This window comes from Vombatus ursinus, unplaced genomic scaffold, assembly GCF_900497805.2.
Source record: "Vombatus ursinus unplaced genomic scaffold, bare-nosed wombat genome assembly UNPS02014774.1, whole genome shotgun sequence".
Classification (NCBI taxonomy): domain Eukaryota; kingdom Metazoa; phylum Chordata; class Mammalia; order Diprotodontia; family Vombatidae; genus Vombatus; species Vombatus ursinus.
This window is the reverse complement of record NW_020954552.1, coordinates 13,240,566-13,268,538: the sequence shown is the minus strand read 5'-3', so window position 1 is coordinate 13,268,538 and position 27,973 is coordinate 13,240,566. Positions and strand designations below refer to the sequence as shown.

General features: G+C 36.9%; 1 protein-coding gene across 1 annotated transcript in view; it reads right to left on the bottom strand.

Moving 5' to 3' along the window:
• The window catches only part of EDIL3 (EGF like repeats and discoidin domains 3), a 581,090-nt gene that overhangs the window by 312,729 nt on the left and 240,388 nt on the right, over positions 1–27,973 (bottom strand). The window contains exon 4 of the mRNA XM_027864247.1: positions 4,309–4,437. Within this exon, the coding sequence (XP_027720048.1) occupies positions 4,309–4,437 (129 nt within the window). The remainder of the gene's footprint in view (positions 1–4,308; positions 4,438–27,973) is intronic.

Genomic DNA, 27,973 nt, shown 5'->3' with positions numbered 1-27,973 from the left:
AAGACCACAGTCCATGATATAATTGTCTTTATGATGAAGAAAACACTCCCTCCTTCTATAACTACAAGGACATTTGCAGAGGCAGTTTTCATTACTAATATGGATAATGAGGACTTTCTGAATGCACTGATTATAATTGCCTTGAAGTTAGGATTTCCAATCCCAATGAAAAGCCAGTGTAGCTAATGACATAGAAGTGCCATGGCTAACCTTGGAGACATTTTCTCTACTTTGTAACATGATATTTATTGGCCTGTGATTATAAGCTTGTCACTTTATTATCTTGACACTTTAAATTCTTCTGATGTCCAGTTAATGCATGGTCCAAGAAAATATCCAATTAGCAACCTGTCATATGAAATTGAATTAATAACAAGTTCCTTTAATTTGATTTTTCTAAAGTGTTTCTTCAAGAATAATCCCATATTAAAAAAGTCAAATTAGTGTTGTTGATATTAAAATAAAGTAGAAAAAAACATTCTTTCTTTCATTTCTCTGCAATATCCTTTTGATCTGTGTCAACTCAAATCTCCAGGTTTATTCCTACGCCATTAAGAAAACTGAAGACATTTCTCAAGACCTTGGATTATTAAACAATCAATTTTCACTAGATGGAAGTTTTTGAATAATGAATGGCTAGGGAAATAGTTTGAATGTGGTCAAATTTAAAAGCTAAATTTGGAGGGTGTGATATTTCAAACATTTCAAGTCTAAAATATCATTAAGGTAGGTACTCTCTCAAATCATAATCTATTCTTGTCTCTGAATCCCATGGAATGGTTAGCTCTTTCATTACTAGATTCATCATAAAGGATCTATACAGTTACTAGACATATTTCTCTGGGTCTTTTAGCATTTTTTCATACTGGAAAACTTTTTATTGTAGGTGGAGTGGGATAGCTGGACACAGTTTAGATGATTCCAATTTTGTTGGCAACATCTAAAGCATCATAGTCTGGAGCAAGTCAAACATAGGCCTTCTTCTCTCCATCAGGCCAGATCAGTGTTTTGACCTTGGCCATATCGATGCCATACAGCTTCTTTACCACCTGCTTGATCTGATGCTTGTTGGCCTTGATGTCCACAATGAAGACCAGAGCATTGCTGTTCTCAATCTTCTTCATATCGGATTCAGTGGTCAAGGGAAACTTAATGATGGCATAGTGGTCAAGCTTGTTCCTCTGAAAGGCACTATTCCAAGGGCATTTGGGCTGCTGTTGAAGTCTTAGTATCTTGGGTTGTTGGAAGGTAGGGGACATTCAGATCTTTTTTTAATGGCTATGAACACCCTTCAACACTGACTTCTTGGTCTTCAATTCCTTGGATTTAGCTTCTGCCTTGGAGGGGGCGGATAACCACTTCCTTCTTTGCCTTTGGCACCATCTTGGGGAAAAGGCGATCTTTTAGTATTTTATGGACCCTTACTGAAACACTTTGGTCGTCTATTCTCCTTTGCTCTTCTTGGTACATAAGTCACTCACCTCCTTTCTAGTCATAAAGGTACATTAACATATCTTTTCTATTGAAAGTAAATGTTAAGCTGAACTTATTCACACATATTGCACATTGTATCCTTTAACCTTTTTAAGTCACTTGTAGGTTGGATTCTTCAAAAATTGTATTATTATGTGCTTTTAGCCATATCACATCTCCAAAATAATATTAGTGTTAACAAGATGGGATTTAGTAGCAAAGAAGGGATTGAAAACAATGCACAACTTCCCAAATATAGTCCAACTTCCTTTTTAGTCCTTGGGCCAATTCAATTCATTGCCTGCCTGCAATACTTCAAGATAAATATGTTGATGGACTAGGTCAATGGGAAGCCCACCCAACTGCATCCAATCATTTGAGCAAAAATATATTAATGTTGATATCTGGTATGACCAGAGCAAAATAAGAGTTTATAAATGCTTTTTTCCCCTGAAAACTGAACTTCTACTCATGAAGCCAAAGATGGCATTAGATATATTTTATGGTTTCAACTTCACACTGTTGACTCATAGTGAACTTGTATTCCTGTGGTTGTCAAACTCAAATAGAAATTATATCCTTGTGGCTGCATATTGACTTAGATAATCACAAATTAACATTGTCTATGTTGTATTATATTTTTATTTATTTTTGTTCAACATTTCTCACTTACTTTTTGCTATGGTTGAAGCCTCACTCTGGGGTTTTCAACTATGCACTCTGGGCTATGAGTTTGACATATCTGTTATAGTTCACCACAATATGGGGGTTCATATTAATGATTGTAAATCCATTTTTAATTGCTTTTTTATTTGTATCTTGCTATCACAACCACTATGGTGCTCTGACTTCCACCCAATCAGCAAAAATTCATCTATAAATAGGATCATCTGGAGTTCCTCCCCATCTATAGGGTATCTCTCTTCCACTTGGACTTCTCACAAAATATATTCATGACAGTGTGGAAGACCTTAGATAAACATCTGTCTCACTACTTTGACTATACCTCCATGATAGTAAGAATAGAAAGATTGTTGAACAAAGTTATCTGCATCATTGCATTAATCAATGGGTCTTGTATGTTTTTTATGTAGACACAGGACACAACTTGTCAGAGAAAACAATTTGAAATGAATTTCCTTCTATCTTTTTTAATAAACTTATACTCATGGGTATAAAAAACTTAACTCATCAAGTAATATGAACTGTAATTCTCTATATCTCAAAGTTACTTGTGTGAATGTGACATTGTGGTCTGGTGCATAAAATAGTTTGTGAAAGTCTACCTGCATACACCACTCCACTGTCAAGTTGTTTTTCCTAAAGGGAAGGTCTGATCATGTCACTCCTTCCCTTCCTTCTACAATTTCAATAAACTCTAGTGTCTCTCTGTCAAACCTGGGATCAAGTATTCAAACCCTTCATGACCTTGTCCCCCATCTTGCCTTTCCCTTCTTTCACCCTACTCCCTCCTCTCTTCATGTATCTGAGATCCAGTGACAATGGTTTCCTTGCTGGTCCTTACACAAGACACTCCATCTCCCAACTGTATTTTTACTAAAATTTCCCATGCTTGCAATCTTCTCTCTTATTGTCTTGACTTCTGAGCTTCCCAAAAGTCATAGATAAAATTCTGTTTTCTAAGAGGTCTTTCCTGATTCTGTTTTTTAATGTTAGTGCCTCCCTCAATTATCTTCAACTTTCCTGTATATACCTTGCTTGTACATAGTTACTCACATAAATTCTTGACCATTAGACTGTGAACTCCTTGAAGCATCAACTGTTTTTTGCCTTTTTTTATATCTCTTTGCAGAGTGATGGCACATACTTAACAAATGCTTGTTGCCTGGCTAACTATATGTGTCCACAGCTAGGTCCATTTTTAGATAGGAATAGGGCCTCCATGTGTAGTATCATTAACTTAGGAAACTCCCAGATCTGAGAACTCACTCTGCCAATGAAAATCTACACATTTTTGGTAACCTACAGTCTTAGAGAATTGTCTGAACATAGGGAGGATTAAGCATTACAAAGTCATGCATAGAGGCATGACTTGAATCCATATTTCTGGCCCTAAAGCAATTTATTATTTCTCTAAATTTGAATTCCAACACCACAGTTATACAATCTTTAAGAATTTCTACCATTCTGTTTGAGCTTCAAATATAGACTCCATCACTGATGGGTGTAGGCAGCTAAGTGGTGTAGTGGATAAAGCACTGGTCCTGGAGATAGGAAGATCCTATTTGCCTCAGTTTCCTCATCTGTAAAAAGGGGCTGGAGAAGGAAATTGCAAACTACTCCTATATATTTGCCAAGAAAACCTCAAATGGGGTCACAAAGAGTCAAACATGACACGAATTACTGAACAATAACAACACTGATGGTTCTGTTGTTTGAGGACTACCCTAGCTGAGTTCAGCAAGCCTCATTAATGAAAAGGTAATTATAGATGATTTGTTAGCTTTGAAATTATTTATTATGGACAGCTTGTATTGAAATAGAGTCTACACTGTTGGAATCACAGATATTTTGAAGAAATGAGGCATACTCATATTATCATAGATCACAAATTTAGAGCTAGAAGAGATTTTGGAGGCTATTTAGTCAAATTCCCAAGATTTCTTGGCATGGATCTAAAGCAGGATTTGAACTCATGTCTTTTTGACTCCAAATCTAGTACTCAATCCACTAAGTCACACTGATAGCATATGAAAAAATCACCAGGTATTCACAATATCCGGTATACGTTTGCATATTCGATATGTAACACACAAATCCTACAAACAGGATTTATACACCACACATTTAGTGAAATCCTTAACGAAAACTTACTGTGCTGACAGTGGATCCCATTAAATCCTTTAGGACATTTACACACATATCCTATGAATGTATCCCCTCGGTAAGCTTCACTGATTTCACATGTTCCCCCATTATGACATGGGTTAGGAAGGCAGGGACCTGGAAGGAAGATAGAACATAATGATCAACTTGTTGTAATTGTTTTTTTTATCTTTTTCATTTCTACATGCCACAGTGTATTTTAAAATATAATTTTACCAATTGGGTTTTATTAAAATACTCAAAAGGAACATCATCTGATCATTTTAAACCACATGTCAATGTGTCTTATTTAAAGCAGGAGTCCTGGGTTATTTCCTTGGTGATCTTTTTTTCTCAGATCTAACTTTTCCTGTATGACTAAAAATATTCTTGAATCATAGTGTCTCTTTCAAGAAGTCCTGCACACCCTTTGCCTTGTGCCACCTGCTAGTTTATATAAACAAAATGATTTGTTCCCATGCTTGAGGAAAACTGTTCAATACTCCAAATGGAGAACTGAGTTCATCATAAAGATAATTGGATAAAGAGAAATTTCTTTGATAGTGAAATTGTTTTATGAAATTTTATACTCAGGTACAAACACACATATATGTTTTATCTATCTATATATATGCATGTGTATATGTATGTATATATACACATATGTATGTGTGTATTTATGTATATATGCATATATACGTGTATGTGTGTGTGTGTGTGTGTGTGTGCATGACAAAAGTATCAAATGCCACAGAAAAGATCTGGAGAATGAGTTATGTCAAATTTGATAACTATGTTATTAATGGCTAACATACATATCAACAGAATTTTGGAACCAATAATAATAGGAGCTAGCATGTATATAGTGTTACAAGGTTTGCAAAGTACTTTATAAATATTATCTCATTTTATCCTCACCATATCTAAGTGTACCATCCCCATTTTACAGTTAAGTGACTTGCCCAGGGACACACATCTAATAAATGTCTGAGGGTGGATTTGAACTCAGGTTTTCTTGACTCCATTTTTTGTTTTTGTTTTCTATGATACTGTGCTGTGTAAGGGATGAAGCTGGGAAAGAGAAAGAGGAGAGGTGGGGAGAGAGTGGGAGAAGAGAGGAGATAATAGAGGATTAAAAAAGGGGGGGAGGGAAGGGAGGAGGAACAAATAGGAGATGGACAGAAGGAGGGAGAGAGAAAGAGGGAAAAGGAGAGGGAGAAAGAGAGAGAGAGAGAGAGAGATTGAAATTGAAGAAGGCAAATGAAAAGAGTGGTAATTATTTTAATAAGATATCACATTAGGCAGGGAGCTGTGTAGTGAACACCATAGGTCTTTATTCTCAGAGAACAAAAGATAAGCCTTTATCTACCAGCAATGGGAAGGGTAAAGACAATACAGTATGGTGGAATGAGCCCTAGATTTGTTTCATTTATCCTCTGGCTGCACTACTTTGAGGTTTTTCTGTCTTCTTCACCATGACCCTGGAAGTTCATTACTGGAAAAACATCATCAGACTGCAAGGTCCTTAGTACTTACTCCACATCATCATTACCCTCTGCCCCCGTGATTGAAGTATATGGCCATGAACACCATACCCTCCATTTAAAGAAGCAACTCAGCTTAGACATCTCATTTCTCTCCTGGCTTAACTACTTTGGGGATTCTCTGACTTCTCCATCATTCCTTCTGAGTCACAGACTTTACCCATGCCCCCTTTTCCATTTCCTTTTTTCTATTTTCTTCCCCCATTAGATTGTGCATTCCTTGTGGGTAGGAAGCCTTTTTCTTTTTTCTGTATTTGTATCTCTCATGTTTAGCATGATGCCTGGCATAAAGTCGGAGATTATTAAATGTTTATTGACTGTCATCTATTTGAAACTATAGACCTTAGGTTAGTAAAGAAAGCTAAAGTAAGTAAATTGCTCTATTTAGACCTGTTTTCTCACCTATAAAATAAAGGGTTGGAATGTACAATCGGTAAGGTCCCTTGGAGCTCTAAATTATATCTCTGATCCATGATCTGAAGTCAACTTTGTGCCAAGGTGAAGGCAGAGGAATATGAAAGAATTCATGCCAGCTGGTCTCAATTTTCTTTGAAAAATAATATAAGAAGAGAGATAAGGTTATTCATTGAGAATCAGGGCAGGAATTTGGGTGTAGGGGTCAGCAGAAGGGAAACGAGCCTATCTGAGAGAACAGAATATCCGAGTAGTGGATGAAAGGCTTGGTGAATAATATCAGGGGTCAGGTTGAAGATGGACAACAGAATTTCTAATGATCCAGGCCCTGCCAGCTTCAGTTTTTTTTCCTCCAGAAGCACTATGTAAACTAAAAGCAGGAATGGATAAAATGACTCATGGTGGATATATTTCAAAAGGTTAATCGAAAGTTGAAGGAGTCTTGAGTTTTGGGGAGGATAATACTACTGTAGTTTATCATAGATTCTACTATAGCTAGGAATAGCTAGGAGAAGATAACAGACTTTAGTAAATGAGAAAAGATTGAATGCTTTCATAGATTCAATTATTATCTCTATGTTTGTGATTCTCAAATTTACTAATGTAGCCATACCCTCACTCTAACTTCCATGCTCTCCTTGCCAGTGTTGTAACAAACATCTCAAACTTTAAGTCCCATAGACATCTTAAATTCAACATGTCCCAAACTTGACTAACTCATTATCTTTCTGCCAGGCCTACCCCGGCCAATCCCTGCCTTCTTACTAATTTCCCTTTTGTTGGTTAGGGTAATCTGGTCATCTAGGCTCAGAATCTAGGTGTAATTCTCAACTTCCCACTGTCTTTCATCTTTTCCATCCAACCTATTGCCAAGACTTGCCAATTTTACCTTCATAACATTTGTTGCATATGTCTTCTCTCCTCTAACACTGCCAAGACCCTGATATAATCCCACATTGCCTCATTCCTGGGTCATAATAATATTCTACTGGTTGGTCTCTGCCTCAAGTATCTCCTCACTCCAGTTCATTTTCCATTCAATAGCCAAAGTGGTTTCCCTAAAATATAGGTTTGACCATGTCACCTCCACTGTGCAGTAAACTCCAGTGGCTCCCTATCACCTCCAGGATAAAATGAATAGTTCTCTGTTTCCTCTGTTTGGTTCAAAGTCCTTCAAAACCTGACCTCCTTATCTTTTCAATATTCTCACACCTTACACTGCCCTCTCTGCCCCATCCTCCACCATGTACTCAGTGATCCAGTGACATTACTATTTTTTGTACAAGTCATAAATATCTCTCACTTCTGGGTATTTTTTTTTGACTAGACAATGGGGTTAAGTGACTTTCCCAGGGTCACACAGCTAGTAAGTGTTATATGTCTGAGGCTGGATTTGAACTCAGGTCCTCTTGAATCCAGGGCTGCTGTTCTATCCACTGCGCCACCTAGCTGCCCCTCTTCTGGGTATTTTCATTGGTCATCTGTCTTAGGCATGGAATTCTCTCCCTCCTCATCTCTACCACCTAGCTTCCCTGGATTCCTTTAAGTCTCAGCTAAATTCTCATCTTCTAGAGGAATACTTTCCTATTCCTTCTTAATTCCTTCACTCTGTTGATTATTTCCAATTACCTTGTATATATCTTATTTGTATGAAGTAGTTTGAATGCTGCCTCTCGTTAGACTGTGTGCTTCTTAAGAGCAGGTACTGTCTTTTGCCCTTCTTTGTATCCTGAGAGATTAGCACAGTGCCTGGCAAGTAGTAGGCTCTTAATAAATGTTTATTGACTGACTGACTGAATGAATGATGGTAGTTTTAATAAGGTCATATTGTAGATTTGAAAAAGTGGCAAAGACAAGAATATATAATTTAAAAGGGAGTACCAAATTAGAGATGTCAAATAGCTGCTGTCAGAGAGGGACACCAGTCCATCTTATTTCAGGTCCTGTTCAGTGAAAAACCATGCTAATTGACTTCACGTGTATAATCAATATCAAATTGCTTGCCTTTTCAAGGAGATCAGAGCTGTGGAATGGAGGGAAAGAATTTGGAGCTCAAAATTTTTTAAAAGATTAATATTTTACATGTGATTGAGAAATATTTAACAAAAGTATATATACATATATGTCCTCCAAGAACATGAAACCTAACTAAGGTTGGGAAAGCCCAGTATACACATATGAAAATCTCAAGTAACAACAGTATGTTTCTAATCATCATTTTCTAGGTTGTCCATAACTCTTCTTGTCAATCTCTATAAATTTCTTTTCATCCCCCACTATGACATTAACCCTTCATAGACCACCATCAGGTCAACCACCTAATTTCCTAGTAAAGGTAGCTTAACTCTCCTCTCTAGACACATGTAAGAATAGATATAGAATGAAGAAAAACTGGTTTAAAAATCCTTAAACACCAAACATTATGACATAGTGATCCAGTTTTACATTTATAGATATATCATTGAGTTCAGTTTATTTCACCATTTGAATTTTCTGTCATTTTCAATATTTTAACTTTAGTTATGTTGTATTTCCAGTGTATTTATTATACAGTGGAAAATAATACATTTCAGCAAAATGTTCAATATTTTCCTTATGTTTCTTTAAATGTCTATATCAAGATGTAGTAATATATTTGAAGAGATAGAAGATAAGAAGAAAAAAAGAAGACAATGTGGTGTAATTAAAAAAAAAAAAGAACTGCACTAGAAGTCTAAAAAGTCCAAGGAGAACCTGGATATGAATTCTGAGTTTTCCACTAACTATCAGGGTAATGATGGAGGAAAGTTTTTAACATAGCAGGGCCTCTTGTTCCTTAATGAAAAATGAGAGGGAAGTTTGAACTAAATGGAATCTAAAGCCAAGGTCCTTTCCAGCTATAATTCTATGATCCTGCCATCATAGGATTGCTCCAACTTTAAAATTTAAATAGGATTGGAAGCAATGGAAGTTATAATAGCAATGGTTGCTAGTGATTTATATCTAGATACTAGACAATTTTTTTATAATTAAAAGCTGTTGGTTAGATTTTGTGCTCACTGAGCTACTCATTCTACCAAGTGCTTTAGACTCATTATGTTGCCACAATATTTTCACTCTAATTGACGTTCGAAACTCAAAACTAAAGATTTAGTTACAACAGCAAACTAGAGGTGACAAGCTATTAACATGTGTAATCTTTTGTAATAAATGCATACATCTTAGTTCTTTGGCAAATATGTAATCAAGTACATCCAATTTCATCTAACTGCTATGGAATCACATTATGTTATATTCACTTGATCTGACCATTACCCTGGGAATGAAGATATAATATTGATTTATGACACAAAGAAGTCTACACTGGAGTTGTCTACATGGCTTCTTCCAATTAAGGGCATACCTTAATACTTGTTTTGGAACAACACAGGCCTCTGAGATCTGAGTTTGTGGTCAGAGTGACACTGCTATTGGTTCAAAAGTTTCCTGGGTGGATCCTGATATGGGCTCCCTTCTCCATGATTTAACACACACCTTTAGGCTCTAGGCTACCTTAGTTTTATGCCTGGTCCATGCACTAGAAGATTTCTATGGGCTATATTCCTCAGCAAGGTTTTTTTCTTTTGTTTTGCTTCGCTTTGTTTTTTGCTAACCCTCTTTCTTAGTGTTTGCATGCTTCTTCTGCCTGTCTCTTCTCTGTGCATACTGGAAAGGCATCATCTAATTATGGCAGTTTTGTCCTTGGATTTTTCTTCCTCTCCCTCAAGACTCTTCTCAAAACCTACCTTCTACAGGATGCCTTTCCCACAATCCCCTAGTTCTCTCCCTTTAAGATTACTCTTTTTGAGATTACTAGATAGATAGATAGTGAATAGGAGGTAGTGAGTATATGCATGCATTTGTGTGTAAACAGAGTATGCATAATTGTTGCATGCTATCTTCCCCATTAAAATTCAGGCCCCTTGAGGGCAGGAACCAAGTTTTTGCCTTTCTTTTTATTTCCAATAGCACAGTGCTTGGCACATAGTAAGTGACTAATTACTATTTGTTGTTGATGATGATAGATGATAGATGATGATGGTGATGATAAGTAATGAAGACTCATTAGCTTTGGTTTCAATGATATGAGATCTGGCTCAACATGCTTTCCATATGATTTGTTCATATCTCCATGGATGTAAGATCCCATTGTCTACTGCTCTATATAGCTATGTGTCTATGCTCCACAGCTTCCCTTCTTTCCAAAAATCCAAAGGGTTTGGAGGGGTGATATCAAGGTACTTCTAATAGCAGTATTTTCATAGTTCAAGGTTTATGTTGTAATTAAATAAAAAATGGGATTTATTTTGTCTTAATAAAGCAAATGTATGCCACAAGGATATAGTGGCACATAGCATCTCGACACACATCTCTTCCTCTCCACATAGAGACAAATATAGACAGTAGGACAGGAGATGGTGAAACACATGGTGACTTGTGTGTTCCCAGGCATCCAGCAAGTCAGAGAGGCCCAGACTAGAAGTGGGTGGGACTTTTTCTGTCTTTTCTTGACCAGGAAGCTACATAAGCCAAGCCAATCAAGTCTCAGGTACACTTTGGTCTTGCTCTTGGGAAAGATAATCCTTAATGATTATCCTTATTAATCCTTAATGATTAAGGAAGGAGAAGGGACTTGGGCCTCCCTTGAATTTTGGGAAAAGAAGCTATGTCAGGGAAATGCTAGTAAAGATTATTCCTATTACAGGTGAGCTTATCAGTCAAATTCAGTCTTTATATTAATCTCAAGGTCAAGGCAAAACTCCCTGGGAGTCTGATTTATTCCTAAACCAGTGGGCATTTATTTCTAGTATCATTATCTCCTTGACAATGCCTATAATAAGTGAGACTAAGACTGCTTCAAATCACCTTAGCTGTCATAATAAGCTATTGGTAGATTTGGAGACATCTTAATATCAGGATAATATTTAGGAGAAAAGATATATACATATAGGATGCATTCATTCACTGAGAAGCATTTATTAAGGGCTTGTTTTGTGACAGGCCCTGTGACTGGTGTTGGGGATACAAATATAGAAAAGGAAAAAAAAAGAAAATCCTTGACATGAAGGAGAAAACAATTTGAAGACAGATAAGTAAATATCAATATGTGAAGTAAAGACAGAGAAATTTCTGGGGTGGGGAGGAAGGCCCTGGAAACTGGGGACTGGAAAAAGACAGGAGGAGAGATTTGATTTACATTTTTTAAGGAAATTAGGATTATACAATGTGGAGATGAGAAGGGAACATGTTCCAAAGATGGGAAAAGATCCTTTGTAAAGGCATGGAGTTGGGAGGGAGTTGGAAAGTCATATGTACAATAAATAAGCAGTTGGTCTGGAACACAGAGTGAAAGAAGCAGGATAATATTCAATAAACCTGGGAAGGCAGGCTGTTGCTAAATTGTGGAAAAAAATGTCAATATTAAACAGAGACATTTGTCTTTGATACAGTAAGGAACCACTGAAACTTCTTGATCAAGGTAATGTCATGATTAAATCCATACCTTACCCCCTTTCATGCCCTCTCTCATCTAGCCAAGCAGGCCTTCTCTCTCTTCCTTCACTGTCACTAGTCTATAACCAGTTTCTGTTCCTAAACCTCTTCTCTGGTTTTCCTCCCCTACCACTGCCATGGAAGGCATTACCTCTCGACTTCTGCTCTAGAATCATTAGTTTCCTTAAAATCTCAATTCAAGTGTCAACTTCTAAATAAAGCCTTTCCTGATTCATGCCCTCCTCCATCTTCTACAGTTTCCCCCCCTAAAATTACACTGTATCTGCCATATACTTACACATATGAATGTACACATTGATTCCCCAGGCTAGGTTGTAAGCTGCTTGAGCACCTGTACTATTTAATTTTTGCATTCGTTTCTACAATGTCTAAAATTTAGGAGGTCCTTAATAAGATGCGTTTTGGTTCATTCTATCTTTAGTGATATCAATTGGATAACTTTGTGGAGGATGAATTGGTGGAGGCTGGGGGATAGGGAGAGACTGGGAAGAGGCAACCCATTGAAGATGCTATTGAAATAGTCTGGGTAAAAGAATATTAAAGGCCAGAAGTAGAAAGGAATTTTTGTGAGTTGAGAAGAGGGGGTGTATTTGTGAGATCTTGTCAAAGTAGAATCAACCCGACTTTGTACATGATTAGAAATGGGGGAAGAGGGAGAAGGAAGTGTCAAGAATAACTACTCTATTTCATATCTAGTGATTAGATGGATGATGGTACCCTCAACATGAATAGAGAAGCAGGAAGAGTTTGGGGGAGAATATCATTTCTATTTAGGACTTGTTGAATTTATGATGCATCTGGGATATTGAATCGGGAATCTTCAATGGACAGCTACTGTAGGTAATCTCTCCACTGATGAAGATTACAATGACTCTGCACTTGATCAGGTTATGATTATCATTTGTTTTAGGCAGGAAAATCATCACTTAGTGTCCAAACTTCTGGTGATGGGCCTTTCCAGATTTATCTGTGGTGACCCTTGATGTCCTTCATATTAAGCTTTCTGTAGGAATGTCTACAATTTGTGGTCTCCTGAGACAGCTTTCTAGAACCCAAGGTCATATATCAATGCCCCCAGGAGACATGGGAGTCGAATTTTATTGGAGGAAAAAAATAAAGATGATTTCAAAAATGAATAGAAAATCTGTCAATCATTTAAAATCTGTAAAACCTAAAGAAACATGAGATGTTATTTCAATTCTTTTCCCTATCAAGGTTTTTCAAAGAATCCTCATTATATTTGATTATTAGAAAACAAAACTGTAGGAAACTTGTAATGCTCAATACAATCAAAATAATCAAAGTGAAAGATACTTTTTTTCATTCATAGTCTTCAAGGTTCACAGCATTTGATCAGACATTAAAGTTTGTAAACATCACTCTTAAAAGCAAAAGCTGGTAAGCTCACTTTTAAAACACAATAGGCTTTAGGGAGTTTTAAAATCAATAGAGGCTGTAATACTTTTGTAGGTAATCTTTAAGTGGCTCCTAACAAAAAGGGAATAGAATTTGATCGATATTAATGAACAGCTGAATTCAACACCGTGTTTTGCAGGCACTTTTACGCATTTTCATATAAGTAATGTCAACAAGATTAATTGCTCATGAAAAATAATAGATCTATTCAGTTTGCTATTTTTTAAACTTTTCCTCTTTACACAGAGGGCAATGGAAAGGCATATGGCTGATGTGAGCAGCTTTCAACATAACCAACAAGTAACCTGAAGAATAGCAGTAATGGATGTTATCAAAGAACTGTATGAAAGGAGATGGGCTGGTCATATGGAGAGAGTAAGGAGTGACAGGTCAATAGGTAGAATGCTGCACTGGCACTCTTACTATGTTGATAGAAAGTGATCGAGGTCTCCAGAAAACTGAGTGGATCTTGTATAGGAAATATTTGGGAGGGACACAAGAATTGCGCAGTATGGACAAGGCACTCAGATATGAGCTTCATCAATGGAGGGAACTCCTGAGTCTATAAGCTCATAGATCCATTTCAGTAATTGAGATTACTGCTACAGGATTCATTGTTATTAATTCATTCTTGAAGAGGACTATTGACATCACCAGCATGATGTCTTGACTTGCAAGTGAATTGAGTTTAAATGAGACAGAGATACACAAAATTATCTGCCTCTCTTTCTCCTCCAAAGTTATCAGAGTCCAATGGTAAGACAAGAGTCAAGATGTTATGATCCAGGATACAATGGGTGACCTTGGCCTTTTAAAATTGAGGTCTTTCCCCACTATAGAATTGAAAGATTAAGTGGATGTAATATGCACATGTCTGTTATAAGGATAGAAAGTAGAATGCAGTGTTATATTCATAAGATACTCTAATATATGTGTAGAGTTCTAATCCACTTAATATAAAACCTCTCATAATAATGCTCATAGAAAACTTCCTCTTCTCTCTGCAATAGGTCAATTCAAATCAACAAATATTTGTTATTGTTTGAGTGACAGCAACTTCTCTACACATAAGTGTGTGTGTGTGTGTGTGTGTGTGTGTGCATGCTCTAACTAAATAGCAGACATTTCTAAATGTTCATTTAACTACCGAAATGAACTTGGGCATGGTAATTTTCCTTCTTTTAGATAATATGTCTAAAATCTTGAAATGTAGATATGAAGGAAGCTGAGAAACATTCACTGTGGGGATAAGTGCATCAATTCAATTAGTTCCCTAAGATATCCAAAAGGTCATTGAAGGTTATGTGTTTGAAAAGAAGGCTGAAATTTCATATTTCTAAACAGTAAAGTAGGCTATGAGATTAATATAACTGAACACTTTGTATAAGTAAAACTAGTTTTTCACGGAAGTTTTTTCATTAGAAGTGAGAAAATTAATCAGAGGAAATCTTTACCAACCTTACTTCTTTTTTAAAATAATCCAAATTAAAACTTTGTTTTCATAGTAATATCAATGACAGCTTAAAATTCTATATTGTTTTACACTTTGTAAGCTGCTGCCATCCAAACAATTTCAAAAGGGGGGCTGTATAAGTATTAGAAGCATGTGGTAGTTAGCTCCCTTCATGCTTTCCTTTTACGGTCTTTACAAAATGATTGAGCATGCTGGCAATTTCACTTTAAACCTCTGACCTGACCAAAACAAAGTAGTATTCTGAGAAGCTCCTCTTGATTGATGCTTTTAAAAGTTTTCCAAACTAATTTTTTTTTAAACTACATTCGTGCAGAAGCCAGCTATTTGGATTGGTATTTCTCTAAGTAAGAAAAAAAAAAGTTTTACAACAAAATCTTAGTCATTTAAAAATTTCAGACAAAAGAAGGCTCTACAAAATTGAATAATTATCTCATTGAATTTAGAAATATTTGTGGATATTCTGAACAAAAAAAGAAAATTGGTATATCTTTATTTAGATAAAATTTCATTATAAACATGGATCTTGACTTTACTGGGAGATCCTATATAAACACAGAGTGAGCAGCTGTTAATGTGGTATGACTTGACAGTCCCTGAAAATTCAACTTGAAAAAAACAAACAAACAAAAAACAAACCAACAATTTCCCCAGGCTCCCAATTCAACCTCTCTTCACAACAGTTTTATAGATTCACATAATGCTAATTCCTCTGGGTTAAGAGAAATATAAAAGTGGTTGAGAATAAATCCAGTGAAGAAGTAATTATTACACAAAAACATAGGTTCAAATTCTAGCTTTACATATACATGTATGTGTATATATATATATATATATATATATATATACACACATACATACACACACATATGTTTTCCAATTGTTTTATCTCACCAGCTAGACAACTGATCCATGTATGGGAATGATACCTTAGTTCTTTTGGTCACCATAGTATCTCTCAAGGTGAAAGATGTATAGCTGATTAATGAACAAGTTATAATGATCAGGGATTATGCTTTGCTTTATGGAGATTAAAATATAATTCTCAAAATCACCCAAATCAACTGATAGCTCTCTACAAAAAAACAAAACAAAAACAAAAACAAAAAACAAACAAGCTAGCATGTGTGACAACTGTGATCATTTTTAATTTGTAGCTCTTTGCTATTCCCTATGTGGTAATTTTTAATGCTATTTAAATGCTGCCATAAATAGAAGGCCTGGGGCCAAGACCGATTTTTTCTTTCCATATGCTGTGTGTAACTTCTGCTCTAAATCAGACTTAGGATAACTTCATATTTTTTTCTTTATGCTTACAAGTGGATAAGTTCTATTGCAATGACCTGCATCTCTTCTTCAAAAGTAGAGCAACTAATTTGAACCTGAGAGCAGGGACTGGGAAATGATTTCTAGTTGTGCTTTTGGAATCTGATCTCTGACACTCATCTCTTCATTATAAAGCAGAGAGAGCACAGACTGTCAGACATATTCCAGCTACACTCAGGGAGGGCTAGTTCCCACCCAGGCCAGGTGTCACAGCTGAGTTCATTCAAAATCACAGCTGGAAAGCAGAGATATTGTTTGCTTTGGCTCCTTAGCTCTTGCACACTCTTCTTTGTTGCTGACTCAAGAAAGCCCAGAATAGAGACATGCATGGATTCTGGCCAGATGGCCATCTGTTATGTCTCCCACTGTTGTAATTTGATCTTGCAAAATTTTGTTAAGTGAGCATTAAGTAATGACCATGTCAAATGGATAACACTTTAATCACAGATTGAAAGCTTAGGGTTCACTTGCTTATACTTAAGAGGAAAAAAAAGATGAAATAAGATAAAAACTTACATAAATTTCCCCTAGATCTCCTCCTCATTTTTCCTTTAGCCACATTACCCTTCATTTCAACAGAAAGAAATTTAGGAGCTAACTAGAAACTTGCTGTTATCAAAATACCTCCTAATATGCTAATATGCCAATATTAAGCACATAAGGAAAACTGGGGACAACTTCAAAAATCAAAAAGAGAAAAAATCCTAAATTGGGAGTTCATAGGGATCTTAGAAGCCTTGAGTCCCATATCCTCATTTCACAGATGAGGGAAGTAACATTCAAAGTATTTAAGTGCACTTGGCCAAAGTCACAAAAGTAGTATAAATGCCAACATTTGAACTTAGTTCCACTAATTGCTCACTCAGTTTGCTTTCTATCATGCAACCCTGTCTCTTTTTTATTTTTGCCTGGATGGAAAGCATTTATAAGTTTATAGTGCTATCGTGGAAAGGAAAATATATCTTTGCAATTATAAACTTCTAGTTCATAGAATATTACAAAGGGGAAAAAATGGGTAACAAAATCTACCTATTTTACTTCCAGAAAGATCTGTAACAGTATCTTTTACCGAAGAAGTATTTTGGCTCTTATCAACAATTGATCACAAGACAAAAAGCTTTATAGATTTTTTCTTTGAAACAAATATCTGAAGAAGAAATTAATAATCTATGACTGATGACTGCTCAGAGAAACTAAATAGAAGACAAAAATGATGCATTCATCATGTAAACGAATTGTCATCATCATCATCATCATCTTCATCATCCAAGCTCACATTTAAAAGGCGCTTTCACATATATTATCATATTTAATCCATAAATTAATCCTGTGAAGTTGGTAGTATGAACTTTACAATTCTAACGTCATGGTCTCATACCACTAATGAAGAAGTTAGAGCTGAGCTTTGAATCAGATCTCAAGTTCCGAGTTCTTTCTAATGCATTATGCATGTGAAAATGAAGGACACAGAAGAAAATCCAGACACTAAAAAGAGAAGCATCATTTTCCATTTCACTTCATGTCTGTTGTCAGAATCTTAAAGCAGGAATTCATCATTTTATACCTGCACTCTATTATCAGTCTCTGACCAGGGACAGCATGTATAACATATGGAATGACCCTTGGAGTGGCCTTGGAGTCAAGAATATATGATTTAATATCCTTCCTCTGTCATTTACAAGCTCTGTTACCATAAGTAATCCCCTAACCTCTCTAAGATTCAGGTCCCTCATCTGTAAAGTGAGCATGTTAGAGAGTTTAGGATTACTAAACTCTAAATCTTCAATCCTTTCCTAAACACTCCTTCCAGACTAATTTTCCTAAGGGACTGATTTATTCATGTTATTGTTCTGCATCAAAACCTCTGCTGGAGCTTTCCATTGCCATTACGATTGGGTAAAACTCAACTTGGTACCTTGGTCCTTTATAGCATGGTTCATCTTGCCTATCCAAATTCTTCCCCACTCTTCTCCACTTTAACTCTTTCTTGATGCCAGCTTTTCACAATTCCCCAGGTAATACTTGTGCCCAACTCTAAGATTTGGTCCTTCTGTTTCTCCTTTAATGTGTCAACCAAATTACTAAGTAGCACAATAGAGCATAGAACCTGAAGTTAAGAAAACCTGGGTTTAAATCCAGCTTCAGATACTTACCTACTGTATGACTCTGTGCAAGTCACTTACCTCAGCCTTAGTTTCCTCAAGTTTAAGATGAAGATATAATAGCATCCACCCTTTAGTACTAAGGATCAAATGAGATAAAATTTGCAAAGAATGTAGCACACTGCCTGGCACATAGTAAGTACTTAACAAATGCTTCCTCTTTCCTTCCTTCCTTCCTTCCTCCCTTCTTTCCTTCCTTCTTTCCTTCCTTCCTTCCTTCCTTCCTTTCTTCCTTCTTTCCTTCCTTCCTTCCTTCCTTCTTTCATTCCTTCCTTCTTTGCTTCCTTCCTTTCTCCCTCCTTGCTTCCTCCTTCCAATCAATCTCTTTATGTAAGTCCTTCCCTAATTACTCCATTCTATACTCATCTTCTCCTCCTGGGGACTTCTTCATGCCTGTATCTCTAACTAGTAGATTATAAACTCTGGAAAGCAGACATTATGACTTACATTGCTCTCGTAGCCCACTCCAGTTAAATCGAGCCAACAAACATGTATTAAGCACTTACTGTGTGCCAAAAATTGTGTTAAGTCCTGGGGATAAAAATAAAGGCAAACACACACACACACACACACACACACACACACACGCCATAGACTGCCATCAAGGGGCTTACAATCCAAGGGGAGTGAAAACATGTAAATAACTGTACATACAAAATTTTGTACAGAGTATATGGAAGAAAATCTCAGAGAAGAAGGTATTAGTAGTATGGGAGTGAGTGCGAAAGTCTATTGTAAATGGTGGAGTTTGAACTGAGTTTTGAAGAAAGCTAGAGTTTCTAGGAGGCAGTAATGAGAAAGGAAAGCCTTTCAGACTCATGCACAGAATCCTATAGGAAGAACAACAAGTATTTCTAACATACAGTGGAATGGAGGGCAAAATGTAAGAAGACTGGAACGGTAGGAAGAGCCTATGTTATGAAAGGCTTTAAATGACAGAAGACTTTATATTTATTCTGGAGGTAAAAGGAGCCATTGAATCAAATAAACAAAAAACATTTATTAAGCATTTACTATATATCAGGCTCTGGGGATATAAAAAGAGGCAAAGACAGTCATTGCCCTCAAGGAGCTTACAATCTAATAGAGGAGACACTCTCCAAACAAATATATACACAAAGCAAGCTATATACAGGATAAATTAGAAATAATTAAAAGAGGAAAGACTTTGAAATTAATAGGAGTCTCCACTTCCTGGAGTAGGTGTGATTTTAGTTGTGACTTTAAAAAATATAGGGAAATTAGTAGCTGGAGAAGAACAGAGAGTGTTTCAAGAATGGGGGACAACCAGAGAAAATGTCTGGAGCAACTTGTTCATGGAACAGCCAGGAGGCCAGTGTCACTAAATCAAAGAATATGTATTAGGGAATAACTTGTAAAAACAAAACAAAACAAAACAACAAAAAACTGGAAAGGTAGGAGGGAGCTAGGTTATAAAGAACTTTGAATAACAGAGCATTTTGTATTTGATTCATCAGGGAATAGGAAATCACTGGAGTTTATTGAATGAGAAGAGGTGACATGATCTGAACTTAGCTTTAGGAAAATGACTTTAGTAGATAAAGTGAGAATATATTCGAGTAGAGAGAGACTTGAGGCAGGCAGAACCACCAGCAGGACATTGAAATAGTGCAGGCGTGAGGTGATGAGAACCCTGTACAAGAGTGGTGGCAGTACCAGAGGAGAAAAGGGGGACTATTCCAGAAATGTTGCAATGATGAAATTGACAGGTCTTGGTAACAGATTGGATATGGGGGTAGGGTGAAAGATAGTAAAGAATCTAGGATGACTCCTAGGCTGTGAGCCTGAGGAACTAGGAGGAAGCTTGTTGTCTTCTATAGGAAAAGAAGGAGGTCAAGAAGGCTTAGACAGAAAGACAATACACTCTGTTTTGAACATATTGAGTTAAGATGTCAACTGGACATACAGTTTGCGATGTTTGAAAGGTAGTTGAGTATACAAGATTGGAGGTTAGCAGAGAGTTTGGGGCAGGATACAATATGTAGATTTCAGAATTATTAGCACAGGGATCATAACTAAATCTATGGGAGTTGATGAGATCACCAAATGAAGTAGTATAGAGTGAGAAGAGAAGAGCACATAGGACAAAACCCTGAGAAACACTTACCTCTAGAGGATGTGATCTAGAGTAGGATTCATTAAAGGACACAGAGAAAGAGGGTAGTCAGGTAAGAAGAAAACCAGGAGAGAGTAGTATTCTGAAAATTGAGAGAGAAGAGAATATCAAGGAGGACAGAGTGATCAATAGGGTCAAAGGCTGCAAAGAACTTAAGAAATATAAAGATTGAGAAAAGGCCATTGGATCTGACCACTAAGATCTCATTAGTAACTTAAGAGGGAAGAGTTTTTTTGTTTTGTTTTGTTTTGTTTTTTGTTTTTGTTTTGTTTGTTTTTGTGGAATGATAAGGTTTGAAGTCAGATTGTAAGGGGTTAAGGAGAGGAGAGAAAGTGAAGACATCTATTGTAGTTTGTCTTTTCAAGGAGTTTATCTATAAAAGGCAGAAGAGATATTGGATGATAGCATGGATGGAAGGATCAAAGGACATTTTTTTTCATGATAAGGGAGACATGGGCAAATTTGTAGGCAGTAAAAATGAGCCATTAAAGAGGAAAAAACTAAAAATAAGTGAAAGAGTGGGGATACCAGAGGGAGTAACCTCTTGTAGGAGATTTGATAGAATGGGATCACTTGAGAAAGTAAAGAGGTTCATCTTGGTAAAGAGTAAGGACACTTCATCATGTGAGATAGGTGAAGGAGGAGATAGTAGCAGAAAAGAGATGAGGAACAGGGGAACAGAGGGAGTTCCTAATGAATGGCCTCAATTTTTTTTTTTTTGGTGAGGCAATTGGGGTTAAGTGACTTGCCCAGAGTCACACAATTAGTGAGTGTTATGTCTCTGAGGTCAGATTTGGACTCAGGTCCTCCTGACTCCAGGGTTGGTGTTCTATCCACTGTGCCACCTAGCTGCCCCCTCAATTTTTCTACAAAATATCAGGCAAAGTTCTCAGCCTAGAGACTAGGGAGAGCAGGAGTCATGGGAGGCTTGAGAAGGGATGAAAAGTTTTGGAAGAGCTACTGTGGAAAATATGATAGTGAGTTGACAACAGAAGTAGTAGCATTTCCTAGTGCCAGTGAGGGCCCAGTTGAAGTTACATAACATTAATCCATAGAGGACCTACTCAGAACAGTTAAGCATTTTTCTCCATCTTTGTTTAGCAACATGTAGGAACAAAAGTGGTCAATGTCAGGAATGATCCAAGGATAAGACTTGACTGGATGTAATTAGTCATATGATAAGGGAGCCAGGTGTTCAAGAGGGCAAGACAGTGTAAAGTTGAATTAGTTCACCAAGGAATCAAGATAGGGAGAAGAGGGAAGAGTTGCTAGTGAAAGGAAGATGGCCTAGGAAAGAAATGAAGGTCAAGGGAATGGAGGTCATAGTGTGGATGAAGGGTAAGATTATATAAGGAAAGGCAAAAGGAGAGATGAAAAGTCAATAGATAAGTGAATTTAAGAATTCTTGAACATGAATGTGGTACATTTGTGGGTGATGGGAAGATCAAGAATATGACCATTGTTTTATCTGGGTGAGGTAGCTCATGGAAGATGATGAGGTTGAGGAACTGAGTGATTAGGGTATTTGAAGGAGAACCAGTGCATATGTTAAAGTCCCCTAGTATGAGAATAGGAGTTGGAGAGGAGAGAAACCTTGTAAGGTAGGTATCAAACTCACTGAGGAAGGAAGGAAAATAACCTGGGGATGTGTACACAACATCTACCAAGATTTTGATTGGGTAGTAGATTTGAATATCATGAACTTCAAAGGAAGAGAGGTTACTGAATGATGAAGGAAGGGGGACAACCTGGAAGTGACAATTATGAGTAAGGAGGAACTTGACCAGGGAGCTGAGGAGAATGACTGAAGGTGTAGTGACCAGTACTGGAAAAGGTGTCTAGGGAGGCTGTGTCATGGAGGGACCAGGTTTCAGTAAGAGCTGTATGAGTAGAAGACAAATAGATTTAAGATGAAGGGAAATTTGTTGCCTTTGGAACAGGCATTCTAGAGGGCACAGTGTTAGAGCTGTGTGGGATTAGGATGAAACTTTGGTATGAGAGCATTGAGGGGGATGGGCATGAGTATTGGTGGATAGGGAGTACATAATGGGGTTTGGATGATTATCTACAGGAGTGCAGAGTCACTGGAATGTGAGGAGTATGACCAAATGAGAGAATGCTCATCATTGAGTAGAAGGTATCACTCCTCTATCCTCAAAGATCAGGCACAGCAATAGCTGAGAGGCCTGAAGTTGAAGGGAGGATTGCTCCTCTTTACACATGCCAGTTGGGAAATTAAACTGGCAGTTGGGGGTAGAAGATGCTCTTTACTGATACAGATGGAAGTGGCTATTTTCAGGCAGATGAAAGATGCCCAGTCTGGTGCCTAGCATCCTTTCCTCCTGAGCCATATTAGTACCCAGCAGGAGATGGAAGGTTATCAAGTGGGGTGGAGGTGTTATGTTTAGAATTAATCTTTTGTACATTAAATTTATAGATAGAATGAATAATAGCATTTTTACATTGCCAAAATACTCTCTTCACTTGACCTTAAGTATTATGACCTCATTTTAGAAGTGAGGAAACTAATTCCAAGAGAGGTTAAGTGATTTGCCTGTAGTGATATAGTTGCTAAGGGGTAGAGAGGGCCAAAACTCAAAATAAGGCCATCTAAGTGAGACCTGGTAAATGGCTGAGTGTGTGTGTGTGTGTGTGTGTGTGTGTGTGTGTGTGTGTGTGTGTTAAGGGGGCTATAAAGAAAGGAAGGCAATAATAGTAAAGAACATTCCCCTGTGGGAGGGAGTATCGGAGACAGGGCATGCATGACAGATTTAGCCACAGTGAAATTTGTATATTGGGAGTCTGCCTTCTCTAGAAAAACAGGGTGCTTCTGTGGAAAGCATCTTGCTTTAGGAGGCTTGATATGTAAACTACCTAGGAGCAGCTTGCACCTAGAATGATAATGGTGGTGGCAGAAACATGGGAAGGTTTTATGGCCTTTGGGAAAGAGATTGAGCATGGTGAGGGTGGGGGCAAATACAGGCCATAATGTTTGGTACACAGGGTGTTTTGAGCATACTGTGGTACTGCTTCTATGCAACATTGTTTCTCTCATACATTGCTGTATCCAAAACAAGGTACATGAGAAAAAAGGGAAGACAGAGCAAGATCTATAAGTCAATAACATATACACTGGTTAGAAGAGGATAAAACGTAGTACTTCAGAAGTTTTAATTCCATGAGGGACATAGATAGACAAAAGAAATAAGTAAGGGTGTGGGGCACAAAACAAAACCAAATTAAAAGGATATAAGGGGTGAGAAATAATGAAGAAAGCAAAGCAAAGAAAAACTAATAAAAAGGAATTAGCTAAAATAAAAACTTGGAGAGGGAGAGAAGCTTATGAGCTAACCACTTTAACTAGACAAAGAGAAAGAAAAAAATGAGAAATTAGATAACTAATTAAACAGAAAGAAAAAGGAAAGAACAATTTATATAAAATCTAATAACTAGGGAAATATTAGGCAAATACGAGCAGGGAAAAGAGAGAGACTGTGGAAATAGATTAGCATCAAAGTTGTTTAAACAAAACTAATTTGAGGGACAAAGTATTGATTTTTTAAAAATGGGGATTTTAAAAAAAGCCAAACTGAAGAACCACATTGAGGAAAACACAAGCTTAATAGCCATAACTTCGTATGTGAATGGACTAACAATAAAATAAAATGAGAATGACATAATAGATAATGAAATCCAACAATCTTTTGTACACAAGAAACGCATATAAAAAATAAAAATATCAAAATCAGGCCATTAGACTCTATATTTCATAGTCTTCTACTATACCTACAGTCTCCCTCTAAGTGAATTAATGAATTAATGAGAGAGTGATTATTGATAATCTCAAAGAAGTGTTAGGGTACATAACTTGGTCATCTCTACTAATGATATATTTCTCCTCTTGCTTTGTCTTATGCCTATTCATAAGGACAGTTTGCATGAAGTTGGGAAAAAAGAAATCCCAAGGCCCTAACACAGGGTCTCATGTTCACCCAATTTTATTATCTTAACCATCATACACTCTAAAGAACAGCTCTGAAATGTTTCCCAATGTATTTGAAAAGTCTAAAAAGATACATTTAAAAATTTTTATAACATTAATTTACTGCCACTGTAAGCTCTGTTAAGAATGTTGAACTATTCAGACATTTCCAATTAAGGATACTTCACTTTCTAACTCAGCATAGTGTTAAAAATGTGCAGTGTAGATTGGCTCTGCTGTAAGAGTCTTTATTTCGACTTTCCCAGCATTATGGGTTTGAATTTGTAATTAATCACATATATACAGATGGGTGATTTTAGATGGGGATGTTGTAATTACAACACTACCAGCATAAAAGCAGACTAAAATAACATTTTCAATGACAATTTAGTACAGCAAATTGTTAAAAATTTACCACAGTTCACAAAAAGGCAAAGTTTCCTTCACAGAAGCAACCACTAGCATCTTAAGTCCTTTGCCTAACCAAAGTAAAAATAAGGAATGACTGGTACACTATCGTTTCAGTGACTTTGGAGTATGAGAGTGCATTAGTACTCCATACAGTATGGCTATCTATTCATTACAAAACAGTGGCTTCAATCCAGTTTTGACTGCACTGTGATTAAATATTTATAATGTTTTCACGCAGCAAATGAAGCATGCTGATTAAAACGATCAGGGTGTCTCCATTTGGATACACTAAAAAGCTGAGGTTCACACCTTGGGTAGGAAATGCTTCAGGTCATTTCTACACATTAGCCTTTCCAATTTCCAGGGCTGTTTCCATCAGATGGAACATCATTACAGTATAGAGAAATTGCAAGCAAGAGACAAGCATTCAGCCAAACACTGAATTTCTTAATGAAATAACTAGAAACGTAATTACTGCTGACAGGTCATTTGAAGATAGCAGCTCTTTCCTGTCATTCTTTAAGATAAACATATGAAGTTGGCAAAGATTTTCATATTCTTCTACCATTTAATAAAAGTGATGGACTATGTGCCTCATCTTGTAGCCTACAGAGTATAGACTTAAACTGAGATTTTTTTTCCTCCTGCAAAAAAGCAGCAGAAATGAGACTAAAGTTTTGGGAATTAAAGAAAAAATAAAAACAAATGATCACAGAGTTCAAATGACAGAGTCAAGATGGCAGAATGAAGAGTCAGAACTGACAAGCCTAGACCAAACCCTGTCTTATAAAATGAGTACTTGACAAATTGAATTCTGAGCAGTCAACAAAAAGTCATAGTACATCATTTTTGCAGGCAAAGACAACTTGGGACGACAGAAAGAAAGATTTGTAGGCACTGGAGTAGTGGGCTATGGCATCAGGTGTGGCATTTGGAGGAAAAATGGTAACAGTGGTGCTAGGCATGCCTAATATATAGGGACAATAAAAACAAAACAAAACAAAATGAAAACAAAACAAAACAAAAAAACCATCTGGTCAGAAAGGGATTCCAAAGAACCCCTGTACTAGCACTCTGAAGGACTGGGTGCCATTTGATAGCTCCTTCTCCCATTATCAGTTCTGGGTCACAAGTCCAGGGTAGAGAGGAGTGGCTGTGGTCATGGAGCAGAGGCCCTATGTAAGGATCACAGCTCAGACCAGGAGGATAGTGATCAAACCTCTCCCTGAATCATAACACTTTGTAAGCAGCAAAAACCTACAGTTTGTCCACAACTGGACAAACCTACAGTGATGTCCACAACTGGACATCAATCCAGTTGTGAAAGCAGAAGGACATAAAAGACTTGAAGCTCAGGACAGTAGTTCCTTCCCTCCCCCACCCCCAGAGGTATGCTGTGCCCAACTCTAACAAAAATCCAAAATAAAAAAAAAATAGGCTAGAATAATAAGCAAATGACAACAACAATCTGACTATAAAAATCTTCTGTGGTGATGGGGAAGCTCAAGGCATAAACTCAGAAGATGCAATCTTGAAAACATCTACAAGTAAATCCTCAAAGAAAAAGGCAGATTGAATTCAAGCCAAAGAAAAATTCCTAAAAGAGATAAACAAGAACGTTTTAAAAAATCAAATAAGAACAGTAGAGTGAGAAAATTGGAAAAGAAATGATATCTGTACAAACAAATTAAGAAGAGAGAATTCAGTAAAAGAGACACAAAAATACTGAATTTGTCAAATGGTAGAAGAGGTACAAAAACCTTGCTGAAGAAAACTCCCTAAAAATTAGAATTGGCTAAATGGTAAGAGAGGTATGGAAATATACTAGGAAAAATAATTTCTTAAAATTTAGAATTGGGCAAGTGGAAGCTAATATCTCCATGAGACATTAAGAAACTTTAAAACAAAGTCAAAAGAATGAAAAAGTGAAGAAAATATGAAATATCTCATCAGAAAAACAACTGACCTGGAAAACAGATCAATGAGAGATGATTAAAGAATTATTGAACTATCTGAAAGCCATGATCATAAAGAGAGTCTACATATATATTTCAAGAAATTATGAGAAAAAACCCTTCCTTGATATCTTAAAAGCAAAAAGTAAAATCGAAATTGAAAAAAAAAAATCACCCATCCTGTCCTGAAAGAGATCTCCAAATGAAAACTCCCAGGAATATTATAGAGAAATTCCAGAGCTCCCAAGTCAAGGAGAAAATACTGTAAGTGGCCAGAAAGAAATAATTTAAATATCATGGAGCCAAAGTCAGGATCACAGAAAATTTAGCAGGTGCCACCTTAAAGGAGTAGCAGACTTGAAATATGTTTTTTTTTTTTTTTTTGGTAAGGCAAAAGAGCTAGGACTATGACCAAGAATATCCTAACTAGCAGAAGTAAATACAATCTACAATAAAGAAAATTGACATTTAATGATATAGTGGACTTTCAAGCATTTCTGATGAAAAAAATCAGAGCTGAAAAGAAATTTAACATTCAAAGAGAAGACTCAAGAGAAACATAGAAAGGTAAACATGAGTGAAAAATCATAGGGGAATTTAACAAGATTAAATTGTATAAATTACCATACGGGAAGGTGAAACATGTGACCCCTAAGAACATTATCATTTGGACACTTAAAAAGAGTCCATTAAGGAGAGGATTCTGGAAAGATAGTGGAGTAGGTCAGAAAATTCCAAGCTCTCCAGATTTCTTCCACAAACAAAACAAAATTATACCTTAATTTAGAGTGTCAAAAATCAACAAGAGTTGGGGCAGAACAGTGGTTCTCCTGGGACAACTGAAGAAAATCTGAAGAAAGATCCCAAGACATAAATTCAGCCAGAGTGAAGTGTAAATGCATCCAAGCTAGCTGAGCCCTGGGGGCAGCTAGCCTTGACCTCAACCATAGAAATTTTTCACTTCCCATACAGTGTGGGGAGTTGGGTGTCTGAGCAGGGGAAGATTGAGGGAACCTTTTTTAACAAGGGATGCCAGGCCCAGCTGTGCTGGCTAAACTTGGTCCTGGGCAAGACAGATTAAGCACATGCCTATTGAGTGTAGAAGCAGTGGGGTGGGGATGCTAATGGCTGTGGGCACTTACTGGAGAGCTGAGTTCTTGGCCTTAGTTTCAGGCCAGAGGGGAGAACTAAAGGTCATAGTCACTGAAGGGTTCCAACATAATGTGTTAGGTGGGGGGAGGGGAGGTAGCTGTGGTTAGGAAGAAAAAAGTAGTGCAGAGGTTGGGCCCAGGACAAAGCTCAAAAAATAACAGCAAGGAGGACC